We start from the raw sequence: 13,885 nt of genomic DNA, 5'->3' as shown, positions 1-13,885 counted from the left end.
AGAGAAAATATTGGGGGAGGGAAAAAGAGATACTCCTCTGCAAGTCCTTGTGGGTCCTCTGTTTGTATAATCTATTTTTCAAATTTAGTTTTGGGGTGTTTGGATAAGACGCAGCAAATATGTAATTGGACATTTTAATAGGGGTATAGGGGGCTGGAAGAGGCTGCTAACTGATACTATATTGACTTTAGTTCTGCTGTGACATAGATGCTTATCAACAATCTTTGGAATAACATCTACAAATCTGCTTTTTTGTTTCACCGCTGAGGAAGGTAACATTGCAGTATGGTCATGGGGAGATGATTTTAACTGGAGAGACTTAAACATGTAATATGCTGTTCCATTCAAGACAGCACAAACCACTTCCCAACTGGAGCATCGTAAACAGTTACCCTTGGCATATATAATACTGGAGAGGAGCTATATTTAAGAGCCATTTATTTTATGGAATTATAAAGAATTATATGTATTGTTTAACTTGCACAGCTTAGAGAAGACCAATTCGTATGGTGAAGGGCAGAGAGTGGAGTCTTTCTGGCCCCTTATCTATGTTGCTGATAGCACTTGGGTTGCTTAATGTATAGACTGGCCCTCTTCCATCCCATTAGGAATGAACTTCTTGACGGCCAGTCATACCACATGTGTAAATATAGGCCATGGTTCACTTACTTCCCCTGAAAAGCAGCCACTGAGGCCCTTATGAATTGAAGAATAGGGGTGGTGGTGAAAGGGAGGGACGAGTGGGCATAATAACTAGGAATGCACATCTGCAGATGACCGGTATTTTCACCCAGAAACCATAAAGGGTAGGACTAAATAAGTAGCACATCTTTTGCAGGTCCTGCATGATCAATTAAAGTACCTCATTTACTGATGCATTTATCTGAAAAGGGGATCTATTAGCAGGCTTTAAAAAAAATTTGAGGTACGGTTGTTGACTGTCACTGTCACTTGCTCATTTCTTAGTAAGAGAAGTCAGGTCTAGTCCATGATAGCAGGCCCTTCCATTAAAGAATTAGAAATAATGTACTTAATCACCATCCTTGATGTTCTGAATCCCTTTAATCAAAGTAATCTTGAAATAGTCGCCTCTTTATACCCTCTAACCTGTTAAGAGACCTTGAGGAAAGCACTTGATCATACTTGTTCAGTGATGGTGCAGCTCTTGTCCGCCCATTTGAGTCAGTGGTGTGAAATTATGCATTTCTCATAATGAATGGCTACTTCAGCTCTTCACTTTTATTAAGCAAGTACTTGGTGTTTTTATTGTACTTTAGATGCTCAAAACACTGTACAAAATGTGAAGTTTTCCTGCATAGCTCTCTGTTCCTGCAGCCACAGAAGAATCGTTGCTATGGTTGTGGGATTCATAAGGTAGAATAGCCACATGGGTTGGGGCTCTGCGGTAAGAGAGCACAAGAAGTTGAAATTGTCGCTTCTTCCTCTTCAGGTACAGCTCTGGTCATTGTCACTCATCTTGGACCTCTTTAGCTTTCTGACTTGTACAACTGTTCTTCCACATGGGGTTCTGTAATCCAAGCAATGATCCTGGAAGGGGCAGTAGGAACAGAGAGGCATGTGGGAAAATTCTCTGTGCCTTCCCTACGTGGATTGCTGGATTCATACCACTGTAACAAATTGCTACAAAGACATTCCTGTGATCTCTTTATTTATGGAATAAGTCTGAGAAATGTAAAACCAGCCAGAGTAATGACTTTAAATATGCAAACTGCTAGTTGGAACGGCTAGTTTAAGATATACTAGCCTAATAGAAATTCCAGAAGGCATTTTTGTGGGCCAGAGATAATTTTGTCAGATATGTTTAATGCAGTGGCAATTGGCAAATAATAGTATCATTTAGGCAACTTTTGCTTTTAAGAACATCCCATCAAACTTCCATCCTTGTTAAAAAAAAAAAAAGGAGGGGGGTCACTTTGCTTAGATATTATGTAAAACGATTACTTGGCTTATGTTATCACTTTATAGAATATGCAAGGATGACCTTCTATCTCATAGGTACGGATGTACTTAAAACTATCAGAAGCAGCATCAATATAACTGTTACCGATGCAGGTTGAAACTGCTGTAGTATCTATTGTTGTTGTTCAGTCGCACAGTCGAGTCCGACTCTTCGCGACCCCATGGACCAGATCACGCCAGGCCTTCCTGTCTTCCGCCGTCCTCTGAAGTTGGCTCAATTTCATGTTTGTCGCATTGATGACACTGTCTAACCATCTCATCCTTTGCCATCCCCGTCTTCTTTGACCTTCAATCTTTCCCAGCATCAGGGTCTTCTCCAGTGAGTGCTCCCTTCTCATTTGTAGTATCTATTAGGTAAAGGTAAAGGTTCCCTTGCTCGAAAGCCAGTCGAATCCGACTCTAGGGTTGCGGTGCTCATCTCCGTTTCAAAGCCGAAGAGCCAGCGCTGTCCGAAGACGTTTCCGTGGTCATGTGGCCGGCATGACTAAACATCAAGGCGCACGGAACGCTGTTACCTTCCCACCGAAGTGGTACCTATTTATCTACTTGCAATTTCTTGCTTTCGAACTGCTAGGTTGGCAGGAGCTGGAACTAGAGACAGGAGCTCACCCTGTCTTGCGGCACCCGGGTCTTGAACCGCTGAACTACTGACCTTCCACAGCCTGCAGTTCAGCGTCTTAACCACTTGAGCCACCGCAGCTCCTAATCTATTAGCATATCTTTAAAAGAGTAGCAAGAGTCCAGAAGCACCTTAACGACTAACCAATCTGTGGCAGGGTATGAGCCTTCATGAGTCACTGCTCGTGAAAGCTCATAGTCTTCTGGATTCTTGCTGTTTTCTACTGCTACAAACAAACACAGCTACCCATCTTGAAAGAATGGAAACCTTTTTGTTGTGCGTTCACAGTGCTGATCTTTATGAAGAAAAGGATGGTCAACATGTCTTGTGCAATCCCCCAAAGGCAGGGGTGTTGGTTTTCAATTTGTATCCTAATGGTTTGGGCCAGCAATTTAATTTAAAATTAAATATAATTCCAAATTCCAGTCCAAATGAATAGCTTTTAATAGTTTCCCAGCAGATGGGTATTCACAACCAAGAAGTAATTTTGAAACAAGAACAGCAAAAAGTATGATTTAAAATTTATTGACAAACTTTCTTGTCTAATGTGTGAAGTAATACCTACAGTTTGTAGAGAAACGTATATGGTTATAAATAGCATAACAGGAGAAGGGGAATGTTATCACAAAATGAGTCCAGAAGACCCCTGCCAACTAGGAAAAGTATGTTGCATAATGCAGGACACAAATAAAACCAAGATTCAGTCAAAGGAGTAAAGATCCAATCACTGTGGGCATAGACTACTTAAACCTGGTAAATTGGCAGAATAAGACAAATAGTGGAAGTGAATGTCTTAAGAGCAACAATTTACTTTCTATAGTAAACAAAACAAAGTCTTATGGCCCCTAATAAGTTAGGTGAGCCAAAACCTACTTCATCATATTCATGGAGTCTTTCTGTGGTAGGCTAGCTACTCCCACTTTCTGTTGAAGCCATATGATTCTTGTCATATCTGCATATGAATTCGAACGTTGGAGTCCCCTTTTTATAGATTTTTTTTGTTGAAGTATGGCAGCTTTCAAGTTTGTGGGCTCTCAAGGTAAGGTGCACTGGCATTGAGATTTTCCTCTACTGGTCTGTTTTCTTTTTAAAAATTTGTAATGTCTCACTTGTGCCCATTCTTCTGCATATGAACAGTCTGATTTGTCCACTGTAAAGTGGCAGAAAAGCATGTGATATTGTCTCAGTACAAGATGTACAAGTAAATGGTGGAATTAGATGTTGCGATAGTGTTGGCTGAGTACATTTGATGGATAATTACTAGATAGTGACTCTTTGTTCTTCATGATGACTTTTTAGGATTGTGAGGAGAAATGAAGAGGTCTCCAAGGTGTGTATGGTTAAGCTGTATTGGTCAAAACCAGCATTTTGAGTTGTGCTTTAAGGCTAGAGGAAATTAAGAAGGTGGATAAGAATGAAGTAAGATGGATAAAAATTGATCTAAACTTCTTTAAAAGTTGATTTTTAAACTGAAGGTTTTAGCTACAGTGAGTTTCTTCTGAGAACTGGTTTAAAATGAAGTCTGAATTGAATGTGAATATGTCTTAAAATTGATTTAAACCAACCTCTGAAAACCTGCTTTTTTAAAATGAGAAGCATAGGAAAATCATCTTAGTCATCTGGGTGATTTTATTCTATATGTATAGTAGCTACCTGACCTCAGCAATTGTCTTGATACTCTTAATTAAATATTTAACTTTCTCTGCCAAAAAGCATGAACACTTTAATTTCCATCTTATGGAGAACACCGATCTGCCCAGTAACTACTACTAGCTTTAGCTTCTGGTTGAAGTTGTGGGAAGGATCAGTGTTGGGTAGTTATGACAATGGCAAAAGGGACATAATAAAACTGAAAGGAATACTGGAAAGATGGAGAAATGTATAGGGTTATGTCCACTAACAGCCTAATGCATGTCTACAAAAAACTGTCAAGTTATAAAATACACTCTTTAGGGTCATGAACATTAATACTACCTTAAACGTTTAACTTATAATATTGTTTCAAGAAACTTGTAGGTTGAATAATGGCTCACTTTTAAATCAGTGCTTTTATGGTTATAGCAAAAAATTCATTGTGCTTTTAGACTGGAAAATTTTGATATAAAACAATGGTTTTAAATTGGCTGCTTTTTGGTGATTTAAACCACGATTTAACTTGCTTATTTAAAGTCACTTTTTAAAAATTCATCCATGCTTGTAAAATCCAGTGCATTGTGTCTCTGCTATTGAAACCTGTACCAAAGTAGGTTGCAATCTTAGCTTTATCTACCTTGGCCTCCATTGCTTGTCAGTTCTGCAAGTGAACAAGAAAAATACTTATGACATTGTGGGCACTGTACTGCAGAAAATTGCACGTCATGTCTGGAATTTAGGTGTGTATTATAAGCCAGATGGAAAAGAATTGAAAGAGAAATCAAGAGTAGTCACCTGCATGTGCATCAAGTTTCATAGTGGTTCTCTATTTCACCAGATTGGCCTGAGGGATCTTCCTGTGCTGGTTTAGTGGTGTGTGGGTTTTTAAAGCTATTTTATAACACTATATAGTTATGAGCCTCTTACTGTATTTACTACTTCCTTTTCTTGAGTTTGTTTTTCTTGGATGGGTTTCTGTGGCAGATGCTGGGCACTTTTTCTTCATACCTGTTCTTGATAAAAGTATTCTCTGAAGGTTTCTCACTCCATCAAGGTAATGTACTAAATAGCACACATTTTTGCCCTTTGGAGAGGAGAAATTAATAAGAAAGGTGCAGCTGTATGGTCAGGGTCTGATCAGTTTGGTGTAGTGGTTAAGTGCACGGACTCTAATCTGGGAGAACCGGGTTTGATTCCCCACTCCTCCACTTGCACCTGGCTGGATGACCTTGGGCAAGCCGTAGTTCTGGCACAGCTGTCCTTGAAAAAGAGCAGTTTCTGTCAGAGCTCTCTCAGCCCCACCTACCTCACAGGGTGTCTGTTGTGGGGAGGGGAAGGGAAAGGAGTTTGTAAGACGCTCTGAGACTCTGAGTGAAGGGCGGGGTATAAATCCAATCTCTTCTTCTTCTTACTGGTAATCCCAACTACTGCAGTGGTGACTGACTTTTTCTTAGACCATTTAAGGCTATAAGAGACTACCTGCTCCTGCATGAACCTACGTCCTAGTTCTGAGGAAGGGAGCTTTGACTCTCAAAAGTTCATACCCTGAAAATCTTATTGGTCTCTAAGGTGCTGCTGGACTCTAATCTAGCTCTTCTATGTGCTTGTTCTGCTGTCAGGGTCCTTCTCTGTGTATTCCCAGCTTGAAGTAAGGTGAGTGGCTACCACTGTTCCCTCTAAGCTGAGTTAAGGTGAGCTAGCTCAAAGTTTTTTAGCTTCCGGCTCACACATTTTTGTCTTAGCTCAGGAGGGATGGCTCCAGAGCAAACTACTTTATGCAGTAACCAAATCCCTCACTCACAACTTTAATGCCAGTAACTCACGAAATGGAATTTGTGCTCACAAGACTTCACAGCGTAGAGGGAACATTGGTGGCTACCAGACATGTCTTTTTGTAGTGGCACCTGGACTCTACAATACCCTCCCTACAGCCATTCTCCTGATGATTAACTTAGGTTTTAGCCACTGGTCAGACAACCTTATTCACACAGTGTTTTGGTTGATTTAATTCATTCCATTGTGTCTGTTTATTTTGTGTCTTCATTATCTCTCTGTTCCCAGATTATTTTATCCTGTTAGGACTGTTTAGTCACTGTTCCTTTTGTTGTTTATTTGTGTTAACTAGATTTTTATTAGCCACCTCCACTAAGGATGGATAGCAGATTATTTTAAAATAAATATGACTCTCATCAGTATTTTAATATTGAAAGAGATTAGGAAGCTACAAAATTGCGTGTGAAGTCTGAAGTAACCTATACAAGGACTAATGGGAATTCAGCTTGTTAATATGGGAAGTACTACAACTCTCAGGTGGAATCAAATGAAGTAGCAGGTGAAAAACATTCTTGGAATTTAGACCATACTCTTCCACTAGAATGTTTCCAGATGGTTACATTTTTTCCATCAACCTCCATGCTTTAGTAGATGATATATACACTAAATCATTGTTCCTGACAATTGAAGGCCATTCTAGGAGCATACCGAACTTTGTGCTGATGGCAGCTGCTAGTAAGATCACCATGGGTGGCACAATGTCTCCATTCCAGAAGTACTTTCCAGAAGTCCTATGTTGTTGAATTGGTCACTGAAGGAGCTGCTCCATTGGAGTTAGTTCATTGTGTGTTTAATGTGTCCTTGGCATTTCATTGCTTAACTATGCAAGTGGCTGTGCCATCTACTGAACTAGTAATGCTTGCAACATTGGTGCATACTCAAGAGCTTATCCCAAGCTTTTTGTTTAAGGAGTACATAAGTTCTTCATGTGCAATAACATGTGAACGTTGCACTATTTTTTCCATAGGAGTGTGAGTTAATGATGTTGAACTCAAAGAATAGGTTTCTTGAAGCCTCTGCTGAGAGTTGTTGCAACTTTCACACATCTCATTAGCATAGACTTGTACATGGACAGATGAGGTGGACTGTAGTTCAGAAAGGAGATTGCTGTTTCACTTTCATTGCACCTGGAGATGTATATACATTTTCATCTGGCCTGCCGGCTGGGAAGGTAAAAAATGTTGCTGGTTCATTGGGTTTTGTGAGAAAGCTCTTGCTCTGTTAGGGAGGCTTAACATGTGATGGGGTTTCCTATATATCAGTTTTCTTCATGTAATGCTGGTAAATCTAGCGAACACTCAAAAGTAAATTTGCCAAGTTAAAGCAAAATAAACACTTGCTTTCAGTTGGTGGTGTACATGTTTGGTGCATAGTTCATTCCATACACTGAGCTGGTGTTTGTAGGAACAGTCAGATATGAATTAACCATGAGTTTTTGACAGAATCACACTCCTAACTGGTGAAGGTAGGAGGCATAGCTGTATTTGCTATAGGACAAGCACTGAGCTAGTTGACATCTTTTGCATAGCCCTAAAAGACATGGGGATTTCTTACTGTGCTTTGATACAGGGACAAGATCTATCTAGTTTGGTGTACAACATGCTGAACTTGTCAGCGATGTCCCTTTAATTTGGTTAACTGTTCAGTCTCATGTGGTGACTTGATTGGCATTTCTAATAAAACCCCTGCAGGAATAGTTTGATTTATGACATGCCATGTGGGTGATGACCTCATTACCCGTTGGAATTCAGAGAGAATGAGTCTACTTGTTTACATTGGCATAAAGTAATAGAAACATTTCAGGCTGTTGAGACCTTTGCTACAATCCAGGAGTTTCATACCAAATGTGTGTTTGTGTGGTTTTAAGTAGCTTGCCCAGTATCATTACTATTCTTGCATCCCACAATAGAGAGGAATTGAGAATGCAGTGATAGGCCAGTGTAGGCTTAAAGCAACATGGTGATTTTGCTTGCAAATACATGGGAATACTTGTCAAACTGTACTGTTCGTATTTGGTGTAATACATGCATGTGGAGCTGTAGAAGTTTTTATTTTTAATTTTGTTTCCCTAGCTTGGTCTTAAATTAACCTGTTAAATAAAGTAATCTATAGAAATCTGTTTAGATGTGCCTACAGAAGCAAACCATGTAACTTGTGTTCTGTTGTAGTTCTTTTGACTTCTTGTAAAAACACAGCCTTTATAATGGCAGGTCACAGTTTGAAAGGCTTAAGAAGAAGAAGAAGAGATGGGATTTATACCCTGCCCTTCACTACCCAAAGGTGTCTCAGAGCGGCTTACAAACTCCTTTCCCTTCCCCTCCCCACAACAGACACCCTGTGAGGTAGGTGGGGCTGAGAGAGCTCTGACAGAAACCCCTCTTTTTCAAGAACAGCTGTGCCAGAACTATGGCTTGCCCAAGGTCATCCAGCCAGGTGCAAGTGGAGGAGTGGGGAATCAAACTCGGTTCTCCCAGATTAGAGTCCGCACACTTAACCACTACACCAAACTGGCTCTCATTTAAAATCTAGCAGCTTCTTCTGTGTTCCAATATAGCTTTAATGTATATATTCCAACAAAAGCACAAGTGTGTGATATGAAAGAACTGAGAACCATTGATGGGTGGTTTTTGGACACAAACAATCCATATCCTCGATGTTTGTCCAGATACTGTTAATTTTCTGTAGGTACCAATCTGCAAATGGGCAAAATCCAACAACTGCCCGTACGCATGCTTTCTCCGTTGTGGCCCTCACCTTGTGGAACTATGTAAACCTGTTCAAGAGAGCTTTTCTGTATAGGTAATGAGGCTGCTCAGCACCAAATCGTTTCACAAACTTACTCAGATAAATGATTGGGTCTCTTGGTGTTTACTGCTGCATATAGCGTATTGTAAGTTGGATCCTGTTATGTAATTTATATACCACTTAACGTATCATGTTACTACTCATGCTATGTTCCTGTTCTTTCTGGTGGTTCCAGTCTTCTAATACCCTAATGCATTAGTTATTGAATATCTCATTTTTGTTGTTTGTACTGTCTCACTATGTGTAATCCACGTTCTTTGTGATCAAAGAAAAAAAAGTATCTAATTGTAACAAATATTAGTACATCATGCAGTCTTCTCCATCTAACACAAGCAAACTGGCATCAAGAGCATGCACAGTTAAGATTGGCAAGAACAAGCAAGGTCAGTCAGTTACTGCCTGTTAGCATTTGGTATTTTACCCAGAATGCCTTTAAGCAATGAACCAAAGTGAATATCTGAATAGATGTTCATGATTGATTTCAGTCTTTGTGATTAAAATCATCAAAGACACTTAACATATGCACCATGTAAGTGTTAAGTACACCTGCTAAGTTAAACTAACTTAGTCAGCGGCAGAGTGCAAAGGGTTTCATAAGCGATGTGTAGAACAAGTCCATGTGAGACAGGTGGACTATAAATAACATAAATAAATAAATGGGGTCAATTGCTGCTACCTAACAATGTTTCCTCTTCCCTTCTGTCTAATAAAGATACGTCAGATTGCAGAAGTAGGTTAGATTCTTGTGGTAATTTGAAGACTAACACTTACTGTGACACAAGATTTTGTAGACAAGAGCCTGCTTCCGGGAAGCATGAGATATATTCTCAGCTGGCAAAGGTGTAAAAGCAAATTGTTAACAGCCAAAAGGCCATACAATGTAAGAGGCATAGTTTGTGATTTTTCTATGTAAAATTTAAATATTTCAATATGATTACAGTGACTTTTACAACCACAGTAATTATAATAAAGCAGAGTTGACAAGACTAACAACACAATTTCCCACCAGTAGTGGGATAGACCATAAGCTACATGGGTTTCCCTCTGTATATTGTAGTTTGCTACATTTTCCTGCAGATAGGCCTTAATTTTTAGTTCTCACTGTGAGCCATAACTGTCCCAGAGACAAACTATATGTGATTTGTTGGCACGAACACCCACTGTAAGAAGTATGAATGGCAAGAATGTGAGCATACTTGTCTGCAGGTAACTTAGAGGGTTAAGACGCTGAGCTGCAGACTGGAAGGTTTGTAGTTCGGCAATTTGAGACCCTAGTGCCGTGTGACAGAGTGAGCTCCCGTCTCTAGCCCCAGCTCCTGCCAACCTAGCAGTTCGAAAGCAAGAAATTGCAAGTAGATAAATAGGTAACCGCTTCAGTGGGAAGGTAACAGCGTTCCGTGCACCTCAGCGTTTAGTCAGGCTGGCCACATGACCATGGAAACATCTTCAGACAGTGCTGACTCTTTGGCTTGGAAACAGAGATGAGCACCACCCCCTGGAGTTGGATTCGACTGGCTTTTGAGCAAGGGAAACCTTTATTATTTCCACTTATGGGCTGGCAGCCCTTGGGCAATTCGGGTGGGGAGGCAGAGGCTTACCCAAGTGGCACCCCGCAATGCTGCAGTGTTATCTCAGGCTATGTAACCACCGTTGCAAGATACTCTAGGACAGCGGTTCTCAACTCTGGGTCGCGACCCCTTTGGGGGTCGAACGACCCTTTCACAGGGGTCGCCTAAGACCATCGGGAAACACAAATTTTCGATGGTCTTTATGATATCAACGAAAATAATTTTATGGTTGGGGGGTCACCACAACATGAGGAACTGTATTAAAGGGTCGCGGCATTAGGAAGGTTGAGAACCACTGCTCTAGGATTTTCCTAAAATGGTGACATCACTTCCAGTTATGCAGTGAGAAGTGACATTACGGAGCCACCCATTTTTCCTGTGCCACTGTATCAAGTGGCAATGGGGGACTGAGGGTAGGACACTGCCTGTCAAAGTGGGCAATCTGGCCACCCTACAAACGATATATGCAGAGCCTGAAGTTTTCCTTCTGGATCTTAATGTCTTTCCTCTTTCAATATCCCTTTTAAAATTATGTCCATGCTGCTTAGGGTTCAAGGTTCCTCAAACCTCTGAAACTATGATTCATTCGAAGTCTAGCTTGCTCTATGCATGAAGTCAGTTGTATGCTACGCTTAGTATTCTAGTGTTTCTATTGTTATTCCAGTAAATCAAAGCTATTTATTTCTCTGTACAATCTCTTATTGGCTTTTGTGGAAGTATGAAGCTGTCAGGTATGTGAAGAGGTGCAAAGAACTGTGTAGGCTGCAAGTCCTTCAGTTTTCAGGCTGATTGTCACTTTCTCCTTCTTATCTGTTTTAAGTAGAGGTGTTTGCACTTCATGTGCTATAGAAAGCAGATTAACCATTAACCGGGTCTATATACAGATGTTGTATTCTGCTCCTGAACCACCTTCTCAGCTTAGTATCCATAAACGCAGACCACAAAGAAGAGTCCCATGGCACTTTAAGGACAAGCAAATGTGTTGTAACTGAAGCTTTCTTGGTCTTGAGCCCAGTTTGTCAGAGGTCTATGAAACAAGAAGCAGCTCTTTGTACATCACAATTGCTGTGCAAGATGCTTGTGCAGTTTGTGGCGCTATTCAGATTTGCACATAAGCTGTGTGCTGCCCAGAACAGGTAGATCATTTCCTGAGAACTCCCCCACCTCAATTTTCTATTTTAATTTTTCAGCGTTGTATCTTACATGTAGTGGTAATGTAATTTAAGTGCCTGAAACTGAGCAGGATTGCTGCCGAACATCTAGGATTTTATAGTCCCCAGACTTTCAAGATAATTTTGGCAGTACCTTTTGAAGGTTTAACAGGCAAGGGTCCCAGTGATCAAAAGACATAATATGGCTCCTGAACAGAAGTTAGTTTCTTGCTAAGGTCTGATTTCTCACTGCTGTTGGCCTGACTGGCACCTCCTACCTCTCTTTAACCAGCCAAGTCAGCTCTAACATTTTGACATCTGTGAACATGATGATAATGATGATGACTCAGTCTGGCTTGAATGTTTAAAACAAAAATAAGCAACTCAGCATAAGCCTTGTGCATGTTACCTGTTGCACATCAAGGAGTCCTCAAGCTTACTGAGCCTGTGCCTGTGGGTACTTTTGGAACTTTGCAAATGGAGAATGGGTGCCAACTGAAAATGGCCCCCAGGAGGAGCAGGGCCAATTGTAAAATGTTGTGAGGAAAGCCAAGCCCATTCCCCTGTGATGGAGCTGACTGTTAGTAAATGGATGCTTCTTGCAGGTGGTGTCTCCTGAGTTCTTCTGAAACCAGGAAGCTTTGGAGAAGAGGTACTTTATCAAAGAAGAAAATGAGCACCAGAAAAGAGGCTGTAGTGGCTTTGGGTGCCATATCGAGGATCACAATGCTGTGTCAGCTGATACCTAGGGTTGCCAGCTCTGTGTTGGGAAATACATGGAGATTTTCGGGGTACAGCCTGGAAGAGGGTGGAGTTTGGGGAGGGGAGGAACCTCAACAGGCTATAATGGAATCTACCCTCCAAAGTAGCCATTTTCTCCAGGGGGACTGATCTTGGTCATTTGGAGATCAATTGTAATAGCAGTTGATCTCCATGGGCCACCTGGAGGTTGACAACCCTACTAATACCTGGTTTCCAGTGCACACATTGCTGTTCAGAGGAAAGAACCCAAAGTACAAGCTGCAGATCTCCTCAACCCTATGTGTGTCTGAAATGTTCTAGGTATGTTAAATATTTGTGATACTGAAATCCACCTTATTCTTGATTAGGTTTTGGTGCCAAGTGAAGAACACAGAAAATGAGGAGGTTTTTGAGGTCTGGACACGATCCAGTAAGAGAGAGGCTCAAGCGTGACCTTTTCCAGTTCAACAAGGTATGTGGCCCAAGAAACTAGCAGGAAATGTTTAAACAGCAGCCTGTCCAGGCAGGCTGAAGTGGGGGAAGGAATGGGATTGTTTAACTCTGCAATAGAAGAACTGCATTCAGTAGGGGGTGATTTTACTCTGTTTTTAAATGAACACAGGTTAGGAAACTAAAATATCTGATACAGTACTGCTAGGTTTAGTTGGCCGCATTGCAGAGGGTTTACATTTGCTTGTCTTAAGCTAGCATACTGCTTCCTGACTTCCGGATTGGCACTCGGATCTGATAGCTTCATTTATTTTTTTAGAGGCAGAACACTTTTGTGCAACATTTAATCTTTGAGGAGTAAAATGAGCTATTTTGACTTAATTATAGTACAGTACTATTAAATAAACATGAGGATCATATACAGCCAGAAATGGATTCACATTTAAATCTTTATATCTAGATAAGGGACTGAGGGATTCTGCTTTCATTTTTTGAAATCGAAGTAAACTGATATATTGCAGTGCTGAAGGTGTTACTTCCTTTGACATCACTGCACAAGCCATCACTTACTCACTTGAACCACAGTAAATGTAAATCTTGGAAGCTCCATTCCTAAACATGCTGCTTCTAATTCTGTGCTGCAATTAGTAGAGCTGACTACTTATTTATTTATTTATCATTACACTTATATCCCGCCCTCCCCGTGGACGGGTTCAGGGCGGCTTACAAATAAGGGCAGCATGTGCCAATAAAACAATAAAATCACACGTAAAAACAACCATTATTACAATAATAAAGTGCTCAAAGATGTTATCAGTTTAGTCAAATCAAGAAGGCAACCCCATGTAGGGAGTGTTAAAGTAGTCTAATCTCGAGGTGACCATCACATTGATCACTGTAGCCAGGTCATCGCGGCTGAGGAAGGGAACTCATTAGCATATTAGACCACACCCCCATGTTACCAGAAGTGTGGTCATCTAGCCACAAGGAGGCCAAATCAAAATTTTGGGAGGCTCCATGCCACGTATCCTCCTACAAAGGATGCAGATCATTCTGCACTGGTGTTAATGCTGACACAAAAGTGATACTTCCTGGGCAATTCTGAA

General features: G+C 40.8%; 1 protein-coding gene across 4 annotated transcripts in view; it reads left to right on the top strand.

Annotated features, from left to right (window-relative positions):
- The window catches only part of LLGL2 (lethal giant larvae homolog 2 (Drosophila)), an 86,996-nt gene that overhangs the window by 6,293 nt on the left and 66,818 nt on the right, over nucleotides 1-13,885 (top strand). For all 4 annotated transcript variants that reach the window (XM_015425635.1, XM_015425637.1, XM_015425634.1 and 1 more), the window contains exon 2: nucleotides 12,698-12,801. In XM_015425635.1, coding sequence (XP_015281121.1) covers nucleotides 12,727-12,801 — 75 coding nt within the window. In that variant the 5' untranslated portion in view covers nucleotides 12,698-12,726. The remainder of the gene's footprint in view (nucleotides 1-12,697; nucleotides 12,802-13,885) is intronic.

Source organism: Gekko japonicus, unplaced genomic scaffold (genome assembly GCF_001447785.1).
Source record: "Gekko japonicus isolate JY-2015 unplaced genomic scaffold, Gekko_japonicus_V1.1 scaffold1013, whole genome shotgun sequence".
NCBI classification, from domain to species: domain Eukaryota; kingdom Metazoa; phylum Chordata; class Lepidosauria; order Squamata; family Gekkonidae; genus Gekko; species Gekko japonicus.
This window is presented reverse-complemented; position numbering and strand designations above follow the sequence as displayed.